Source organism: Hemibagrus wyckioides, linkage group LG02 (genome assembly GCF_019097595.1).
Source record: "Hemibagrus wyckioides isolate EC202008001 linkage group LG02, SWU_Hwy_1.0, whole genome shotgun sequence".
Lineage (NCBI taxonomy): Eukaryota > Metazoa > Chordata > Actinopteri > Siluriformes > Bagridae > Hemibagrus > Hemibagrus wyckioides.
In genome coordinates this window covers 6,254,718-6,275,655 of record NC_080711.1, presented here as the reverse complement: position 1 = coordinate 6,275,655, position 20,938 = coordinate 6,254,718, and the positions used below count along the sequence as shown (strand labels likewise).

At 38.8% G+C, this 20,938-nt stretch overlaps 1 protein-coding gene across 2 annotated transcripts in view; it reads left to right on the top strand.

Moving 5' to 3' along the window:
• Nucleotides 1-20,938, top strand: part of arhgap23a (Rho GTPase activating protein 23a) — a 76,118-nt gene that overhangs the window by 5,567 nt on the left and 49,613 nt on the right. The window contains exon 1 of one of the 2 annotated variants that reach the window (XM_058404729.1): nucleotides 9,794-10,073. The exons of the other annotated variant lie outside the window; for it this stretch is intronic. Within the exon in view, the coding sequence (XP_058260712.1) occupies nucleotides 10,020-10,073 (54 nt within the window). The 5' untranslated portion in view covers nucleotides 9,794-10,019. Of the gene's footprint in view, nucleotides 1-9,793; nucleotides 10,074-20,938 lie in introns of those variants that run through there. 2 annotated transcript variants of the gene reach the window in all.

The following is a 20,938-nucleotide window of genomic DNA, read 5'->3' as shown; positions in this document are numbered from 1 at the left end:
AACAAAAACAATTGGAGTAGTGCTTATTCTATACCGCTGACACTAAAATGCTGTATAGTAGATGGTTCAGCAAGACTCCACTTGTCTAATCTTGTGCTTATAAAAGGGCTTTTACAAAATAAAAAAACAGCATGAATAAAGCAATAGTCAAGCACGCCAGCTGTAGTGTAGGTGGTAGTGATAGTTGTTGTCTTTACAGCATCTTTTCTGTTTATTCACACTTGTTAATGAAACATACTGTATATCTTGGCAGTGTGTACGCGTGGTGTCTGATTGCATAGAAATAAACGAGTGTGAAGATCATCTCATTATTCACCGCCGTAAAATAGTAGCTGCTGAAGTCTGGCTTTACTTTAGCTTTGTCTTCCACTGCAGACTCTCTGAAAATTTTCTTTTATTGTAGTTCATGGTAAAGAAGTCAGTTTAATAAACAGACATGATAGACAGGAGCCACGGAAATCTTCATACTGATCCGAGACAGATCTTAATAGAACTTTAATTTGTTTTTTACTATTTGCAATTTGTATACACATGCAAACTCACGATCGCTATTGTTATTTCAGTATTCAAAGCAACAGTTCAGCCAAAGTCACATCGATTTCTTTCCGTTATCCCTAACACAATCGATCAGCCGAGACTTGTTTGCTTCCTGAAGTTTACTTCTTTAAATTTGCCATGGAGCGAACAGTTTAATGTTGCTAAATAATGGGACGAAATAGCAAAGAAAATAGCATCTTGTATGGTCTGAAATCATTTTGCGATATGGAAGTCCAATAGTATACATTTTTAAAAGGTTTTTATGTATTAGATCAGCTCTGCAGGCATACAGGGCATTTCAGGACTCTTCCCTCTGAGAAATCTCCCTGTCTCTATCTTCTCTAACACTCCTACAAACCATTATCTATCACCAAATGATCCACTGGAAACTATGACTTAGACTCCTTTGACACAATTACATCCATTTATCTTCCTCTCCTAAGTGTCTTGAAGAGTCTCTGGGTATGTATCTCTATATCTTCTGGGGTCATCCTTCTCCTTCGCCTTTTTTTCACCCAGCTCTCATTGCACTTATCAGTTGTTAGTTAATCTCTGAAATCCTTCTCACAGGATGGAAAGATGGATGTGAGATGTGTCTTTACTGGATATTGCATCCAGGATATAACAGGATATAAGTGTTTGTGCACATGGGACTCAATCTAAGGCTCGGATTTAGATATTGTGTGGCTCAGAATAAAACAAGTGAATTAATAATTGATTAATATGAGCTCAGCTAGGCTGACTGACGTTTTATTGTAGGAGGAGAATTTGTGTAAATGTCCCTATTATCATCCTAATTTATTTTTTACAGAAGTAGATAAAACACAGACAAAGAAACAAGGTATGTTTTTGAGTGTGTGTGTGTCTCTGTGATGTTCGTTCAGCATTTACTCACTGCATGTCAGGTTGTATTAGTCTAATAGGCATTTTATGCCCTGATTTCTGTTTACCTAGTTCTGGCTGTCTGCTGTTTGTCTCATTGAACTAGATCTTTTCTTTCAGTGCAGTGCCTCTATTATCATATCATCTTACTGTAGGTTCAATTGCACAATTCTTCTTCTGTGCCATTTTTGATACGCTCTTGCTTCCAGGATCATGAGGTCTTTTGTGTGGAAATACGCAAAAGCTCCGTTTGTGGCCTGTTTAGCATGACGGCTCACTGAATGAGGATGAAAATGATATGAATTATATGATATGTGTAAGATGAGGCCTGGCACGAGCATGTAAGCATTTAGAAACATGAAAAGCTTTATCTTTAATTGTTACAAAGCAGTGACACTTAAATGTGTGCTGTAAACTTTCTCATGAACGCATCATCATGGCTATATTGAAAACAATGATTCAAGTTATAAAGACTAAATAAATAAATTATTTAAAAACAGGGAAATATTAAACCATCACATTTTGGGATATAAGAGAAAGGCTCAGAAAACACAATCGATATTTCCTGTAATACTGCATTCAACCACAAACGTTTCGGTTCTTTGTTGTGTGAACGACACATAAATCCAGTCTGGAGATAAATCCAGTTTGGAGTCTCATGTCTGGAGATTGCATTCAGTACAGTTCCTTTTACAGGCTTCATGCATAGCCCACATATGTTATATAGATTAGATTACAGCTTGTGATTTCTTTAACAGCCTCTTGTCGGCGTCTGATCCGTTCTGATCGGTGTCTGGTGCCTGGAGTCTACAGGAAATGAGGACGTCTGACTGGCATTTCCTGGTAGATAGCTGCCATTGAATTTCACAGGAGTGGAAATGCCATGTGATGTAACATGAACTTTGACCCCTCAACAGCAAAAAAACAAAAAAAAACAAGTAGCATTAGCATTACTGATAGTATGACGTGATGACTTTAATGAGAACGTAGTGCTTGATGTGAATTTTTCAGCAGGGGCTTCATCTGAGGTCTTCTTGTCCCTCAGCTTTAAAAGGCAGTGATGTAAACAGGGAAGAAATGGTGGTTGTATGTGTTGTGTGGACCTCTTGAGGTAAGAGGATATGGGAAATGTGCGTGTAGCAAGAACAGGAAACAAACTATAGGATCAAACGCATGCCACATGCACGTCTTCTCTGGGTACAGGAACACAATGAGGAACCTGTAGGCCACAACACTTTATTTAACCTTAATGCCATAGCTTTGACTCTCAGCTGATTGCTGGTGTCAGGATCATCAAACACAGAATATCAAAAACGGTGTCCAATAATTTGGTCACTAAATTTAAGATTTAAGTAGAATTTTTTTTTACCCATGTTTGTTAAAGCCTATTAGACACACTTATATAAGTCTACCACATAAGTGCTTCCTCTGGGTAACAGGACATCTCTACATGTCACCTGTTGTTTCCTAACTGCTACTCAGGCCATGTCTGAGGCCTAGCCCGGAGCAGCCTGCGTCAGTGTGTGAAAATTTCAAAATGATCACCGCAAAGACATATTTTGCTCAAACAAATCTTTCGTGCAGCTTTTTCGAAGTCATGCTTCACACTTCCAAGATGGCAGAACATCCTATTATACCCTTTTTTTGTATTAGGTACTTGGATGGGCTGCATGCTGGCACAGCGGGGAGAGTTTTCACTTCACAGCTCCGGGGTACTCAGGCTCGTGTTACAGTCTGTGAAAATGACAGAGATGATGTAATGGCACCTGAGTTTTTTGGAGACTTTTCAGGAAGTGGACTGAAAACATAAAAACAGCTTCTTCTTTTTTTTAAACATTAGTGTGAACTTCACTGTTCACATCTATGCCATCATGAATACAGGAGAAACAAATGCAATACATCATAGAACATTATTAACAGTGACATTATGCTAGCAGCTCTCACCACAGCTGCCTGTCATCTTTCAAATCAAATCTGTCACTCAGCAGCCCTACAATATCCACATATCTATTCAGCTGAATGATGAATTATTCAGTAGTGCTGGGTAGGCAGGTGATGTACTATACTTTTAGCAGTTTAGGAAAGATACAAATGCATTTTAACTACAGTAATGCAGAGGGCTTTAAATAATCTCCACAACAAGGTTGGGTGTGTTTACAGTGTTCATGCTGTTCACAGCTGTCAGTAGAGGTGATAAAAGGGCAGTGCAGATTTATGGTAGGTTGTTGTATCCAATAAAATGGAGGGACGGGAGGGTGGGGTGGAGGGGTGTTCACTGTCCTAGTGATCTCTCTGGTCCCCTCTAGACATACACACACACACAAACACATATACACATGCTGAGTCACACGTCTGTCAGATAGAAGGGCCAGCATGATCCCGAATCATGGATTCTCACACACACACACACACTGTAAACAAAACTTCACGCCTTTTTTTTTATTTGACTTTAACATGCTTTCCATTACTGAAACTCTTATATACCCATAACGTGTGTGTGTGTGTGTGTCTGTGTCTGTGTGTGTGAAATAAGATAAGATAAGATAAAACTTTATTCATCCCGAAGGAAATCCTTTTGTCAGAGACTACAAGAAATATAAATGAAATGTTGTACATATACAAAAATGCTTAAAAAGTACAAAAAAGGTGCTAGGGAACTAAGAACATATTGCACATTTTATTATATATGTATTACACACGATATTATATTTACATTTCTGCCATTTGGCAGATGCGCTTATCCAGAGCGACTTTTAACTCATTTATACAATGGAGCAATTGTGGGTTAAGGGCCTTGCTCAGGGGCCCATCAGCTACCACATATTAACGTGCATTGTAAAATTGGGATAGTGCATATAATGGCACAGTGATACTGTTAGTGTTCATGGAGTCAGCACTGCTCCCTACTGAAAGGGGAGGAGTTATAGAGTTTGATGGCCACTGGAATACTGAAAGGGGAGGAGTTATAGAGTTTGATGGCCACTGGAATACTGAAAGGGGAGGAGTTATGGCAACTGGTAGGAAAGACCTCCTGTGGCGTTCTGCATGTGTTCTGTAAGTGTGTGTTTGTGTATGTGTGTGTATGGCTGAAATGCTTTCACTTTCATTTCATTTTCATTCCTATCATCGAGTCACGGGGCTTCATCGGGCCTCAAGGCAGGATACACCCTGGACGTAGTGCCAAACCATCGCAAGGCACACACACACACACACTCATTCACTCACGCAATCACACAATACAGGCAATTTAGAGACTCCAATCAGCCTAGAAGCATGTCTTTGGACTGTGGGAGGAAACCGGATCACCCGGAGGACACCCACCAAGCACAGGGAGAATATGCAAACACCACACACACAGTGAGCGGGACACCCACAGATATATTCACTTTGGAACACAGGCTTATTGATATTCATTAATCAAAAATAAAATAAAAACTAATCACGTTAAGCCTGTATTCTTCCCAGTGTATAGCTATTTTAATCGAAATATGACTGAGCACTTATAGGTGGTTAAAAAATAAACGAAAAGCCAGCATACAGTGTGTAAATGTGCTTTATTTTACAGTTCCTGCTGAATATCTGATCACATCCATAACAGTTGCTCCCGTGTTCTTACTTACAGATTTACAGCATTATTTTCTGTCTTCATTGTTTTCTGTCTTTTCTGTCTCACTACTCCTTCTGAAACATGAGTAAATCTTTTCCTGTTGCCGGCTTGAGCCTGTTCAGCATTTTATATTTTTCATGACACATAGTGGCACTTTATTTTCTGTCTAGAAGCATCTGAACTTGTTATGTGTTCAGTTAATCAGATTTTTTCCTTATAAAATGTCAGCTGTCTCTGTACGTCTATTTCTCTTTCTCTCTTATCAGAGGTATAAAAAATTGCAGTGTAGTAAATTGAGTTTCCGGAGAAATAGCACAGGAATGAAGCCGTGAATCAGCATGTCTGATCATTTGGCATGTTTAAATAAGAAATTGAGAATGTTGTATTATATTTAATGGAGAGGATCTAGAAACAGGACAAAAGTTTAATCTGTGTACAAGTTTCCACATTGGCATTTTCACATGTAAATACATGTTTCTGCGGTTTTAACACTTTCCCTGTATTACTTTCAATTATTTCCGTTCTGACTGAGCTCTACACATTTCCTGCTTCGTTCCTGTACTCTGTGAGGACTATTTACAGAATCTGCTCTTTTTTCTTATTTACACTCTGTTATCTTTTGGCAGTCCACTAGATCCATTGAAAGCCACTATTACATGAAATACATGAACTGTAGGTCACGTGTAATGAACCTATTATTACAGGTTATTACCTCATGACATCACAGGCTTTCCTGCAGCTTGTAGAAAAAGATATGGGCTGAGGAGATGTTTGAGGACATCTCTTGTTGTCCTTGCCTTGTTTTTGCTCTTATCTCTTGCTCCTTGTCTAATGGGAAGCACATGGGCTGAGTAAAGTTTGTTAGTAAAGGCCTTGAATGCCACATTCACCACTACATAACCCTTCTTCTTCTTCTTCTTCTTCTTCTCTCTCTCTCTCTCTCCTCCTTTTCTCTCTCTCTCTCTCCCTCTCCCTTTTTTCTCCTTCACTCTATCTCTCTCTCTTTTTCTCCTTCTCACTGTCTGTCTGTCTCTCTGTCACTCTGTCTCTCTCTCTCTCTCTTTCACTCTCCCTTTTGTCTCCTTCACTCTGACTCTGTCTCTCTCTCTCTCTCTCTCTCTCCCTCTCTCTCTTTTTCTCCTTCTCACTGTCTGTCTGTCTGTCGCTCTTTCTCTCTCTCTCTCTCTCTCTCTCTTTTTTCTCCTTCTCACTGTCTCTCTCTCTGTCTTTCTCACTCTCTCTTTTCTCATTCTCTCTCATTGTTTTTCTCTCTTCCTCATTATTTCTCTCTGTCTCTCTCTCTCTTTTTTTAACTTTTTGTTCTCTTCTCTTTCTCTCTCTCTCTCTCTCTCTCTCGCTCCCCACCCCTTTCACGCCTTCCTTCTCTCTCTCTCTCTCTCTCTCTCTCTCTCTCTCTCTCTTACTCTCTCTATGCGGTTATTTCACTGCCCCTCACACTCTTCCACAATTTGTTTAATTCAATCCAGTGCATCAGTACAATCCAGTTAAGACACATTCAAATCAATTAGTCTAATAGATGTTTATTATAATTATTATCACCACCTCTCTGTCTGTAATATTTTACCCTGGAGCATTTTGGACTTCATTTGCTCTGATAGTATACTCGTATAACCATTTTATATGTGTTTGGCTCATACAAAACATTCTGCCAACCAAAATAATAACAATAATAATCCCTCAGTGGTACCACAGTCATCTGGAAAACATCCCACAAAAAGACGACGAATTCAAAGAAAAAACATTAGAAGCAAGTGATTCATGCAAACGTTTTTTTTTGTTGCCATCCTAACACAGATTATGCATAATCCTAAACCAAAGTCTGCATTTGAGAACCATTCCTAGAAGGAACTGTAATTCGGATAAGTGGGGTATATTGTGCTGTAATACCCACATGGAATGTAAATAGCGTAATTATGGTTATACTTTCATTCTAAAGTCTGCCACTGTTTTGTTTTCCAGTATTAAAGTGATAAGATTGCTTAAACTTGAGCAACATTAATCGCTGCTGCTTTACCGTCATTTACAGTCTTGCGGGGAAAGATTGATCAGCCCTTGTTTAAACTTTGCATTGTTTCTGGTGCTGCTGCTATGAAAGCCCACGCATATAGGCTGCATTATTGAAATTTGTATGCCAAAAAAACCCGACCCTGCTCTACAAAGTATGCCATGAACACGATATACTGTATATAGGATTAACTTTCCCATCCTAAATCGAATTATTTACATCAAAACTTTTAGTAACTTTTTATTAAGTAAATTCCAAGAAACCCTTCAGTAGAGATTTATTTTTGACCATTATTTAAGCGTGACAGGAGTATATTTTCTATTTTTAGAAGCGTAACTAGTTCTATTCCAAAAATCTACCGCCAACAGATGGACATTATTTATAAGCCCTCTTGTTTTTGGTTTTTTAAACTTATTGAAGTTTAGATTATGAGAAAGGTCATAGAAACATCAGAAATGTCTGGATAATAATAAATGTAATAACTTTGATTAAGATGGATTGCTTAAGCATATTAAAGAAAATAAATAAATCACAGACCCCCTTATGATGTACTTCATTTTTGTATATAGAGATGGAATTCACTGTATTATTTTTTCTGCCTTGAACTCTTCAAACTTGACCTTAATGTGACTGCTCTATATTTTTGTAAAATAAATCGCATGCATCGTAGTTTGTAAAAGCTTTAAGAGCCTAATTCAGGAGCATTCAGCCCTCATCAGGTTTGTGTCACTGATGGGTGTGTGCAAAGCCGTACAGCATTTTCACCACATCACTGCAGTGTGACTCAGGATGGAAATAATGAGCTCCGTCCTTCTCTCTTTGCAGTTCGGCACCCCCTTTGCTTTTCACCCTTTCCCTTTTTTCGCTCCACTGTTATGTATTTACTCCCTACCTACCTCTTTATCCAGACACAAAGAGCTCTTTGTGTTTCACAGCCACAAACTGAGGCTTTTTGCCTTCTGAATAGTGCATGTGCAGTGAAATTAAAGCATGTAAATCACTTGAGCCCAAACTGTTCTTGTTTTCCTCTCCAGCTAATAAACACAATTATGCTCAGACAGTTTAACATCACAGTGATGGCTGGTTGTGAGATTAGATTGGAGCCATAAAATCTATCGATGGCTCGACGAAGATACTATTACGGCTGAGCGATGCATCATATCAGATGTCTTTGATAGCAAATAGCAAAGAAATATGAATAAATTATTACACACACACACACTTAAAGGAAGTTTGTCTGCTATATTTGTGATTTGTAATTTTTTTAAGTGCTTTGAGTCAAATAATGTTTTACTGGGTTCAAGCTTTGTTTCTTCTGAATAACAAACATGGTATAACAGAGTAACTGCTTTGTTCAAACCAAAAAACTCCCACAAAACTTTTGCTACACTTCTGTTCTGCCCTTTTGTTTAATTTCTTTGAAAAAAAATCAACTCAAATTTATGTGTCAGTCTTTTGTGTATAATCACCAGACATGTCACTGTCACTGATAAGGCTGGTAGAAGCTACAGTCTGTGCTAGAAAGAAATCAGCCTAAGCCTCAACTTCATTCATTGTTGTTGCATTTGTCAAAAATACTCCACTTTAAGACATTTCTAAAACGTCAAAGAATCTGATTCAAACTACAACACGGCCTAAACCAATGAGCCGCGCTGTAGAACTACAGAAATCTGAGATATTCTGTATATTTGGACTGAAAACAAGAGAAAACAAACATGTATATATATGGATATGGATATGCAAAATGTTTTAAACTAAATATATATATTTATAGCTTGATCAGCAGTTGGAAAAAATGCAGAGGTTGTGTGAGATAGGGAAGAGGGAGCTAGTGGGTGGGAATTGGTGAGACCTAACTGGGTGGAAAATTGGGCAGTAAGGGACAGCAAGGCTATAAATAAGACTGGACCTTTCAGGACCTTTCAGGAATAAAAAGCTCTCTAGCTCCAGTTAATAAATGTCAGCTAAACAGCTGAAGGTTTACAGATAAAGGGGTCTCTGAAATGGAAACAGTATGAAGCCCAGTTCACACCTGGCATTAACATGTGTCCTGGATGATCTGATAATATATATATATATATATATATATATATATATATATATATATATATATATATACATGAGTTATACTGTGTTCATAAATACAGCGATTTTATCACACTATAAAGTCTTCAATCTACTGCTTGCCATGACAGCATTTCCACTATTAATGAATTTACTTTGAATGCCCATGGTGTTGGATACGTTTTTCCATGCATCATGTTTTAGAACTTGTGCCTCTGTATATGGAGCACATGCACTATTTTATCTTCACTAATATTGGTAGTTGCTGCACAAAGTTGCCCTAAATTTGCATAAACTTTTTTGAAATATTGTCACACTGCTGGACACGCCCACATCTAGTCTCTTGCTCGTGTCATGTCGCTATATGTGTGAACATCGCATTAGGTTTCAGAAAACATTTCAGCCAGAAGACAGATGCAATAAATGTGCATGACACAGTTCCTCCTGAGGAAACAATGTATGATGTATGATGTACGATGCTAGTGAAAGGTGTGAACAGGGCCTGAGACCCTCTAAAGTGAACGCACCGTTCTCATGATACCGCTAAGGGGCGCTGCGCGCGCTCTGCGCTCACGCAGGGCAGCAGAACTACGGCAAGCCAATAGAGGACCATAAAAAAGGGAGGGGGGGGGCTTTTATTTCTGCGCAGATTTGAGCCTAGGAGTCTCCTCATGCATGCTCAGAGTTGAGCTGTGAAGCCGAGGGGAGGAGGGAGGGACAGACACGAGCGCCAACAAACCAAACAACGGAAAAGAGCGGACCGGGACGAAATACGGAGATCTGAATGCGGACCTATAAACTTGCTTGTTGTTTTTGTTGTTGTTGCGGTTTAGCATTAACGCTGTTTAGTTTGCATACCGCGCCTTCTCAGCTTAACAGATCCTCCCGGAGTCCAGCTGTCCAATGAATGGAGTGGCGTTTTGTCTTGTTGGAATTCCGCCGTGTCCAGAAAGCGAAGTAAGTGCTGCGGTCATGCTGATGGTCATCACACAGAGTTTGAGTTTCAGAGAGATTTTTTTTTACCTGTTTCTTACCTTTTTTATCTTGTTATTTATAAGAAAAGAGGTTGCGCTTTGGTTGCAGAGCGTGATTTCTTTCCAAAGAGGATTAAATCGCCATGGTGTGTGTGTGCGCGCGCGCGTGTGTGTATATATGTGTATACACACGGTTTAGGGAACAGCTTGGCTTCATTTAGCGCCATTCGCCTTTCCTGCACTTATTTTGGCGCTGATTTACGGCACCTCCTCAGCACTTAAATCGGTTTAATCGATTGCGCAGCTGCTCCGCCTGTGTGTGTGTGTGTGTGTGTGTAGCCTGAAACACATTTCTGATGGCACAGGCGGCTGGAAAGTGTCAGACTACGGTAATCAGAAGTGTTGGGGTATGGGTAACGTCCCAAATCGCACACTGCAGCATTAAACAGTGTGTCAACATAAAACGCGGTCCTGCTTGCAGCAAAGGCGCGTCCCGCCGTTTAGTTCTGTCGGGATGGCCGCATGCCAAGCGCGCGCTCTGTCACTGAGGTATTACAATGTTACTAACTAGTAGTTACGATGAATAATGTACGTTATTGATCCCAAAGGGGTGTGTGTCCTTTTCCTGTATTTCGATATAATCCTAACAATAATAGGTGGCATGGTGGTGTAGAGGGTAGCATTGGTGTCTTACAGCTCCACGGTTTTTGGTTTGATCCTAAGTTCAGGTTACTGTCTGTTTGGAGTTATGCATGTTCTCACCATGTCTGTGTTGCTTTCCAACAGGTTCTCTGGTTTCCTTGTGAGTAGGTTGACTGGCTATGCAAAATTGCCCCTAGGTGTGAATGAGTGTGATAATGTGTGTGTGTGTGTGTGTGTGTGGGCATGGTGCCCTGCGATGCACTGGTATCCCAGCCAGGGTGTGTTCCCACCTTGTACTTAGTGTTCCTGGGCTAGGCTCCAGATCCACTCCAGCCGTAATCGGGATAAGATGATTCACTGAAGAAGAGTAAATGAATGAATGATTAATAACAGTTACATGGCTATTATGCCAGCGGGAATTTGGTTTGTAGGGGTAGGCGAGACAGTTATGGACGCAGGACGCTATGCTCACAGCTCATTACTTTGTAATGTTCACAGAGATGAGCTCATGCAATTGATCTGATTTATTCACGTTGACAAGTCAGCTCTGGGACATTCACACCATCTGTTATATGTGGATATTTCTGGGTCTGTATGTAAAAAATATGGATGTCCTTCTATTTTATTTTTCAGTTTTGATACACTGCAGATGTGAAGGTATCATCTGGGATTGACGTTAACACAGTAACTTGGTCTGTCGTTCCACTGAATTTAAAAAAGGGGTAAAATGGCTCACTGGATCAGAATATGAGTATATCCTAAGTTTCAGTCTAGTACCAGTATCAGATCATTTTGTCCTTAGAGCCTGACAATGAAAAATACACACACAAAATACAAATCTGTGTTTGCTTTGAGCCTGTACTGTAGATAGACATTGCTCTCTCTCTCTTTCTCTCTCTCTGTCTCTTTGGGTCCTCAGCCTTCTTTTCATTAACAGTTAAAGAGAGTCACTGACCCCAAAGAGGCACCACATGTTTGCCAGCATCTGGATGTTGCAGTGATATCACTTCACCTGCAACTGATAAATTTCTCTTCTTCTTCATTTCTGTTGAGCCATTTTCCGTCCTTTTTGTCACACATATGTGTTTCATAAATCACATAAATCTTTTCCTTAGCAATTCTGCAACCAATTGCATGCCTGGTAATGAAAAAAGCAGTGTTTTTGCCTGTGTGTTTGTCTGTTTATGGAGGCTTCCTAAAAACTGTCAGCAGTGGACAAATCATACATTTATGAAGTAGCGCACCAGACAAAGTCAAAAGCCCAGTGTTCTGCCCAGTCCTGTGGTTCTGTTTCTCAGAAACGTAATTGATTAAGCTGAAGAGTGGTAGCTAACATGTAATAACATATGAAAGGATATTTAGCTATGGAAGAATTAATGACTATACCATGTAATTATCCTTTTCTAACATAGTTTCTGAAGTAACATGTGTTTATGACCTCAAAAAAGTCAGAAAGCTGCTAGTCAAGGTCTATTAGATTTGATGTTCTGCCCTCACATTGGATTTAAAAGGCATTATCGAGCCTTTTCCCATCTAAATATGTTGACTCATGAGGTGATTATGCTATCAAGAGAGTTATAAGTCAGCGTGGGCTGCTGATTTGTCCATCACTAACTAAAGGAAATCACTCCCAATCACTACACTACTTTTTCCTTCAGAAGTGTAGCAAAGATGCTCATGAAATGCCACAATGCATTGAAATAGGTCAACAGAGGATACATAATCCTTGCCACTTTACAGGGAATAGGGGCAGGGCACGATTTTGGGAATTTTGTCTTCAAACAGGAAGTTTGAAGCATAGTCATATCCTCTTATTAGTCCAGAGCATCCCATGAGGATATGCACTGAGTAATTGGGGGTAAAAAGTATAAAAATTGAAGATCATATAAGGACATGGCAGTTCTGTTGTATGCTGTAGTTTCCATAGTTTCATTGACCCTTTTTTTAAAGTTTGTACACTTGAACTTTCTATTTGTTGCTTCCGGAAATTTCCAGTACATTCCCAGTTCGCCTTATAAGGCTCGGTTCCTTTTAATATTTGAAGGGATTTATTTTTATTCATCAGGATCTGGACCAGGATTTCTATACTTCTAACAAGCGACAGACTGCTGTTACAAATAAATTGATTATGCAACAAATTATTAAAATATTGACCTGAAAATATACCCTAGGTCCAAAGCTGCTTTTTCAGTAAAGCGCTTAAAAAAACCCCAGACTCAGTACAAACACAAGGCAGAGTCAGCAGTTCGGAGTTTGTAGTTACATCCTCTGCTTCAGCGGTTTGAGCTTTCAGGAAAGCGTTACAGGAAGCTGTCTATGCACTGTGGATTAATTGCTCAGAAACTGAACTCTTATAAAGATGAGGTCAGAGTAATGCGAGGCCTGTGCCGTACATGATCGGCAGCGTAGCTGTCGTTTTTAGCGCACACCGGAAAACTAAAGTTTCCACACACTTCCATTCTGTGATTCCTGAGCCGGAAAATCACATTTGCGGCTGTTAGTGCAGTCATACATTACTCAAGTCCTTGTGACTAGGAGCATGAGTGTGTTCAGAAATGGTATGTGCATTAATGGTATTAAACATCACATGGGTCTAAGTGAAGGCCCCTGACCTAATCAGAGGGTGAGAGAGAGAGAAAGAGAGAGAGAAAGGAAAAAAAGAGGGGCATGAAAAGTGGTTAAGGTAATAAGGTTGGAATGGAAAATTTTCTCCCAAAGGATGATGAAGTGGCTGAAACTAATTTAATAAATGTTGAATATTTATGTATTATTCATTTTTTTGTGTGGTTACAACATGAGTCTGTCTGTCTGTATCTTTCTTTCTTTCTCTCTCTCTCTCTCTCTCTCTCTCTCACTCTGTCTTTGTCTCTCTCCTTCCATGCCTAATTGAAACTTGATTCAATTACCTTAAAAAGGGTCACAGAAAAAGAGAGAGAGAGGATAAAAACTGGTGTCAAATGTACAAATCTGTTCCATACTGTAAGTGGGTATGAGCTTCAAGTAAAAGAACACCTGTAAAAGCTGCTGGATTGAATAAAAAGGCTTCATACTGTGAATGAAAACAAACGTATTATTATTTTTTAGTATTATTATGATTACTTTTTATAGACTGGGGAAGGAGTGCTTGGTTGAGTCAGTACGATAAACTAGCTAATATTATCAAGATACATAATCAGGTATTTCCATTTGGTTATGAACATCACAAAACAAGATGTTTAACTTACTTTAACCTTTATAAAACATTTTTATAGATTCATTTGACTTTTGAGCAAAGAAAAAAATGCAGCGAAGAGGTTTCTAAAGAAAGGAAGACTTGACTTGTTATTGAATGAATGAGAGTTGAGTGTTATTGCATCAGAAAACATCAGAGCCAGTCAAGTTTGCATATGCAAATGACTTTCTGTAACTGTGCTGGTTGAGAAAATTGATTAAAAAAATCTTACAAAAAGAATACAATGTCCATATATGTTTGAACTTGTTTAATTTATTATTGAAATTACTATCATGAATTTATACACTCACATAATGTAGAATGGGAACTATCATTAAAAAACATCTCTATTTGTTTATATTGACATTCCCACCAATAACCCCGAGGTGCTAAGAACCTTTCTGCAATCTTTTTGCTTGCAGTTGTGATCGTGTGTATTTAACATTTAATATAGTTGTATTAATATCAGGCCAAAGGCTGACTTACTAAAGATACCCCTTTTTGTAAAAAAGGGCACACCCTTTCTAGTAGATCTCCACACTTTTTACAGCATATCCAGTAACTGCTTCAGAAAAAAAAATGGAGGAAGAACTCTCAGCAGTCAGTTCTCAGCAGTTCTGATATTTGGCTAGCTGTGTTTATTTCTCTTGTGAGCTTTATATTATACAGAGCTCGATAGGTGATCAATAATTCAGCATTTGAATTAGCCAGAGAATCGATATCATATGATTCAGCCTTGTTATGATGGAACACTGTGGTCCAGGCAGTGACCCTGTGCCAAAGTTTTGACTACTGGAACTGAAAACGGCTGTTATGTATAGTCTAGTACAAATCATAGACTGTAATAATAATTACGTAGGTTCGGAAGTGAGAAGGAGTGAAGTTACTACAAAAAATGATCAGAATTCCTGTTATTATACCTGGAAGATTTCCTTAAGATGATTAAATTTCTACTTTGTATTCAATACATATCCTGAAACAGATGAGTTAAAATGGCCTTGCTATCTAACTCAAATGTCAGTGGCTTTGACAACAAGAACAAGGAACATATCCATATCTCAGCATGTGCTGAATAAAAAGTTGGCTAATTAAATTTGACTAATTAATGAATAGTTTGAATGTATTTCAATTCCCACTCGTACAAATAGTGTGGGAAAATATCTAGAAGTGATAAAAAAGTAATAGTTAATGCCAGAACAAGTGTATTACAGTTTGAAAACCTGCCAGTCAGTCAAGAATGTTTGTTTATGGTTGGACTGTCAGTCATTTTGTTAGCCACGCCCCCAACACAAAATTTTGCATGTTAATGGAGTTGTAATTTGGCTCCCAAGCAATGTCCAAGTTATTTTATGACAGACCTTGCTAATGGAAACACTCTCTAATTAAAAAAAATTAAAATACAAAAAGGTTTGAGTTCAAGGTTTTGTGTTTACAGGGGTAGGCTCAATAAATAAAGAAATAATCACTTAATTTATATCTCCTCTAATTTAACCACTAGAGACCTTTTTTATATTTATTTTATTTTATTTTTTTTACAAATCGTACCTAATGCGCCTTTAAGTTGGTGACTTAGGTCCTGAGGGTAGCTCATAGTTTGGTTATTACAGTACAATTGCTTTTCTGGGTTCTGCCAACTTAATACTGCTTCACTGTAAAACATAGAACAGGAAAACTTCCATTTTTAAAATCAACCATCTTAAAATGTCTTTGCTCGAGCCAATATTGTGTACCTTTTTTTAATACAAAAGAGTCATATGTAACAGAGAAGTGTCTAAGTTTTAGACCATCTTTTGCTTAAATTCAGAATTAAGTCTTGATAACTATTTGTACTATAAATACGTACCGATGTTAGTACATGTCTGTGATTTACAGTTATTGTACAAGCTGGTCATTCACACCAAAATGCAAGGATTAAAGATTATGTGTAAGAATACATGTAATTTTCAAACTAGCTTGTATCATTAAGGTTTATTATCATTCTAGATGTAGCTGTTGTTAGCTTAAGCTGATTTCCGTTCGCATTCATTCACAACACTTGAAATAAATTTGACTCTTGTCCTTTTGCACTGTAACGAGTTATAAATCCGCGGCGGTATCTTAAATCTATCCGAGTTTTGCTTAGACGAGTACTTTCACTTTTATTAACTTGACTCAGGAGTTTGTGCACCTTAGTGTCGGCTACATTACAGCGAGTTTAAACCCTCTTTAAAATCTCATTTGTTCTAAGGAATGTTTAACCGATAGCAGATGTTGTAGGGAAAAAAATTGTTACTGTTACATTGACCAGATCAGTCCAGTTACAGAGTTCTCTCCCAACATTTCCCCGACACACGCTGTTTCAATTTGTGTGCTCGTATCACAAACGTTCAGCCCACTGCTCTGATTTGGATCAGTGAAGCTTTACTGTGGAACAGAGACACTGCAGAACATCAGAACTAAAAATCCCCAAAGCCTCTCTCTCTCTCTCTCTCTCTCTCTCTCTCTCAGTCTGTCTCTGTATTCTTTTCGAACCGCATCATCGTTTCAGAAAGCAGCGAGGCTGAAATGGAGAAGGCATGTGAAAAAATGGAGCTCTGATGTAAAATTCCCCATTCAGTCGACTCCGGATCATAAGTTTTCCAGCAAGTTAAAAATAAGTCATATGTGAGTCATGTGTCATGTTTCTGAAGAGTTTCGGAACAAAGGGCTTCTAAAAGGAAAGGTTGAGATTTGATATCTGATGCTCTGCCTGATTTGATCTTTGCATGACAAAATACAGTGAATGATACGTGATATGCATGACATAAGATAAATGTGTGGGAATAAACTCGTAATCCAGATAACAGACATCTCTGTTTGCTCAGAGACTACGTGTTCAGAGGAAGGAAAGGCAACCAGTCACGTCCAAAAATATTTTTTTGGCATAGAACCCTTTTTTAAAGAGACTCTGTATCCTTAATTGTCACACATATTGCATAATTCTGTACAACAGGAAGTAACCGGCGGTGATAAAAAAAAGGGCGGTTTGGGGACAGGGATATTTGCCCTGGGGGACATGGTGGCTTGACTCACACCTCCAGGTTTTTACGACCATGTGTCAGCTCTGTGTGTGGATGTTCCTCCTGTGCTTCAAATTTCCTCCTCCAGTCCAAAGACATGCATAGTAGGCTAATTGGTGCCCTGTGATGAGTCGATACCCCGTCCAGGGTGTCCCCCAGCTTATGCTCCAGGTTCCTTGTCACCCTATGTAGGATACAGTGCTAAAGCAAATGGATGGATGGATGGTTGGATGGATAGATGGATGGATATTGTGTCTATCAACTTCGTACATTATATAAATTAGCCTAATGGGATTTTTTTGGGGATTAACCAATGGCAGCATCCTGACTCTAAAAGTGATCTGAACTTTTATCATCAAACCTAGCCTTTGGAAACACTGACCTCTCAGCCGGACGATATCATTATTATCTGGGATAATGAATAAAAATCCATCTGGAGTAACACACAGCGCTGAGATATGGATCAACAAACTACACCCACTTCTACAATGGAATGAGCTACACCTTAGTGTGTGGTTAGGAGATAAAGAGTAAAATATTAAAATGCATAGAATACAGAGATGAATAGCTGTAGTTAAATCAGAAAAAACAAACCTACACCCTTAAAGTGTAATTATTCTGCGTTTAGATCTTTCAACGCTGAAGACGCATTGGCTCTCCAGTGCGTGTAAGGATTCCAGCTTTAACGATGAACAGATCTCTGTAAGATTCAAAGGGCAGAAGTGATGTGAAGTCTGGTCTGATTCTGCTGGGGCGTTGGCATCAGGCAGTTTTCCCAGAGGAACAGGAACATACACAGATAATGGCTGCTTATTGATCCTCTCACTGCTTCATCCATTTGGCGCTGTGCTCTCCTCTCTGCCTGATCTCTGTTACATTACTCGAGCTCTCTTATTTCCCAGAAACGTCTGTTATCCAATAGTCAAACATCTACAGTAATAGAGAGCACAGGTTCCGAATTTGTAGCAGCGCTTGACGAAAACAAAAATGCCTTATTTTGCAGGATTTTGTCCTTGAGTGAAGAAAAGTATTACATCCAGCATTGCTATATGTGGTGCTTATAAAGGAACAGAAACATGATGTAGTGGGCTATTATAACAAAACAGTCTATGATTGGTTGGTGTGATGCTTTTATCACTTCGAAGCATGAATGCTTTATTCCTTCTATTCGACAGCACTTTGCCAAAACTACCACTGTTTCATTCATTAAAGAATGACATCACATTTAAAAAAAATCTGTCTATATTTAGGTTTGATGCTGAAACCTGATTGGTCAGGTTATTTTTGTATAACAATGCAAAGTAGTTCCAGCTATAACATGGATGGGCTTGTTCTATAATACAGTACTGTTTCTATAGTAACCGTTGATACCTGGGGATTTGCATACTGTCAGAATAATACTAAAGAGATTTCCCAACTTATAAACTTTGATGTGAAGTTTTTTGCTAGGAGACTTATTTAATATTTATAAAAAGGAGTCTCAGGTGTAAGCATACTTAATGTCTGTTTCATTTTGTTCCATTTTACAGTGTGTGTGTGTGTCTGTGTGTGTGAGAGAGAAAGAGAGATCAGATATCGAGCGACAGACAGAGGCTAGTAAGGTAATGACTGTTTATTGCAGCTGTAATGCAGGTGATAACAGTTACTGTCTTGTCTCTCAGACGGTCCACAACAATAAATCTTAAGTATATACAATTAAAATGTGAGACATTTCATTCATTAATAGATTAAACATCGTAACCGTTGGCAAATTGCTGCAATATAAGTGGATTACACAACTCCAGACTGTTCCGTCATACAAAAATAATGCACTTCAGGGGGGTAGCGGCGCTCTGCTTGCTTGCATGTTGTGCCGCATTACAACAGCAAGAACCCCCCCCAACTGCCCCTCCCCCAGCTGCCCCTCCCCCACCCACTGTTGCTTAATGTTTTTCTATTACGGAAATATCTGCCTTGTGTTATTCCTTACTTATCACTGAAGTCGTATTAGAGATAAACAGCCATTCCTTCATCACCCTCCTTTTTTTTCTCTTGACATTAATAAGGCATAAATTACGGAGAAAAGCAAAGGAACGATGACTCTTAGAACATACTGACCCTCGAGACTTCTTGCACTATTAAATAGACCTAAATCTACTTACAGTAAACATCGCAATATCCACAATTACACACAGTTTCAAATCTGCCATATAAGGGCCTGTGTATTATGTAAGTTGTTACAACACGAATGATAACTTTAGAATGTTAATGTAAACCTGCGATTTTTCTCATAGCCTGAGTAGCGCGTGTCATTTTAACCTAGGAAATTCACCTATGTTTCTGCTTAATGCAAATCTGAATATGAAGTACTTTCTTGACATAAATATTTGAGTCACCGACTTATTAGGCTTGTTTAAGCAACGTGACTCGTGTATAAATTTCTGTATTCAGAGACTAAATAAGGTCAGGATTTTGAGTGGATGGCAGGGGGCAGTTTTCTTTAAAAGAGCAAGATGCCAGTCCACCCACAAGGGAAGAATTCCTGTGAGTTGCAGAAGAAGAGACCAAAACAGAGAGATAGCTGGAGCATGGGCGAGAGAGAAGGAGGGAAATATTTTGGAAGCTGGAGCAAAAGGAACAAGCAGAGGTGGTGTATTGTGTTGTACTGGATGTAGTACAGGGATCAGGACTGATGTGCTGTAGTTATCCCAAAAGTAAAGGAGAGGGAGAACACACTTCTATAACTTCACACTTTCAGTCTGTGTGCTGGATGTGTGTGGATATTGCGTGACTGGATAAGTGTGTATCCCTCCTTTAGTTAGCATGATCTATTTTTTAGTCTCTTTGCTCTCAGTCAGTTGGACTGATTTGCATGCATGTGTGTGCATGTGTGTTTATGGGATGATCTGTGTGTGTGTATGTGTATGTGTGTGCTACTGTGTCTTTTTGCATACATATTTGGATGTAAAAGGGGCTTGTCGTTATGGGAAAATAATCAACGACATATTTATGAGACAGACGAACAGAATCTTAAAGCAGACCCAGTGTGATTTTCGCTTAACAGAGCAATTTGCCAGTGTATTATTTTTTCATTAACAGCACTCAATTTACAGTTATGTTTAATGTCGAGTAACAGCTGCACAACAAGTTAGTTCCTGTTACCACTTAGCACAGCATTAAACACCTCACCGGTCTCACATTTCTTGCTTCCTTTCTCGGAGTTAATAAGTTAGAAAAATGCAGCTTGACATGTTACAGAAGAAAAAACAAAACTTTGCTTCCTGGAGGATGGAAATTTCCTGTTTTGGAAAACGTACAGTTACAGCTTCATAAATAAACAGAAAACGTTACACGTCTATTCATCTGGAAGGTCAGCCATAAGAGTTTGTTTCATAACATAGCAAAGCATATGAAAATCCTGTGATATGCCTTGAATCTGAAATTATTCTCCAATCAATTTAGAGAATTCAATAGCGTTGTGGTATAAGTGAACTCAACTCCTTCCTTAGTGTATATAAACCAGTGTAACTTAGTGTACATTAACATGGAGCCTGCTGGGATCCTTGAGGATAAGAGAAAGGAAGTGAAATAATCTCACAGCTTGGAAATTGTTACCTGAAATATCTGAAAACACAGCCACGCGTCACATCTTCCCAGCATGCAGTGCTCTCATGATCTGACTTACTGCTCAGTAAAACCAAATTAAAACCAGGGCTGCATTTTTAAGGGTAATGGACTGATGTGAAGAATACTAAAACATACAAAATAAATTATATTAATAATTTTCCATTATGCTTTTAGTTACTTTTGCTGTGAGCACGTTGATGTGCGTGTAAAACGATTAGACCGGGTGTGTGCAGTTTCTCTGAGGATCGTGTCCAGGCAGGCTGATACACTGATAAATGGGCTGGGCAGAGAGTGAAGTCTCCTGGGGGCAGGGAGGACTACAGTTATCACTCTCCATCTCTATTCTCATCT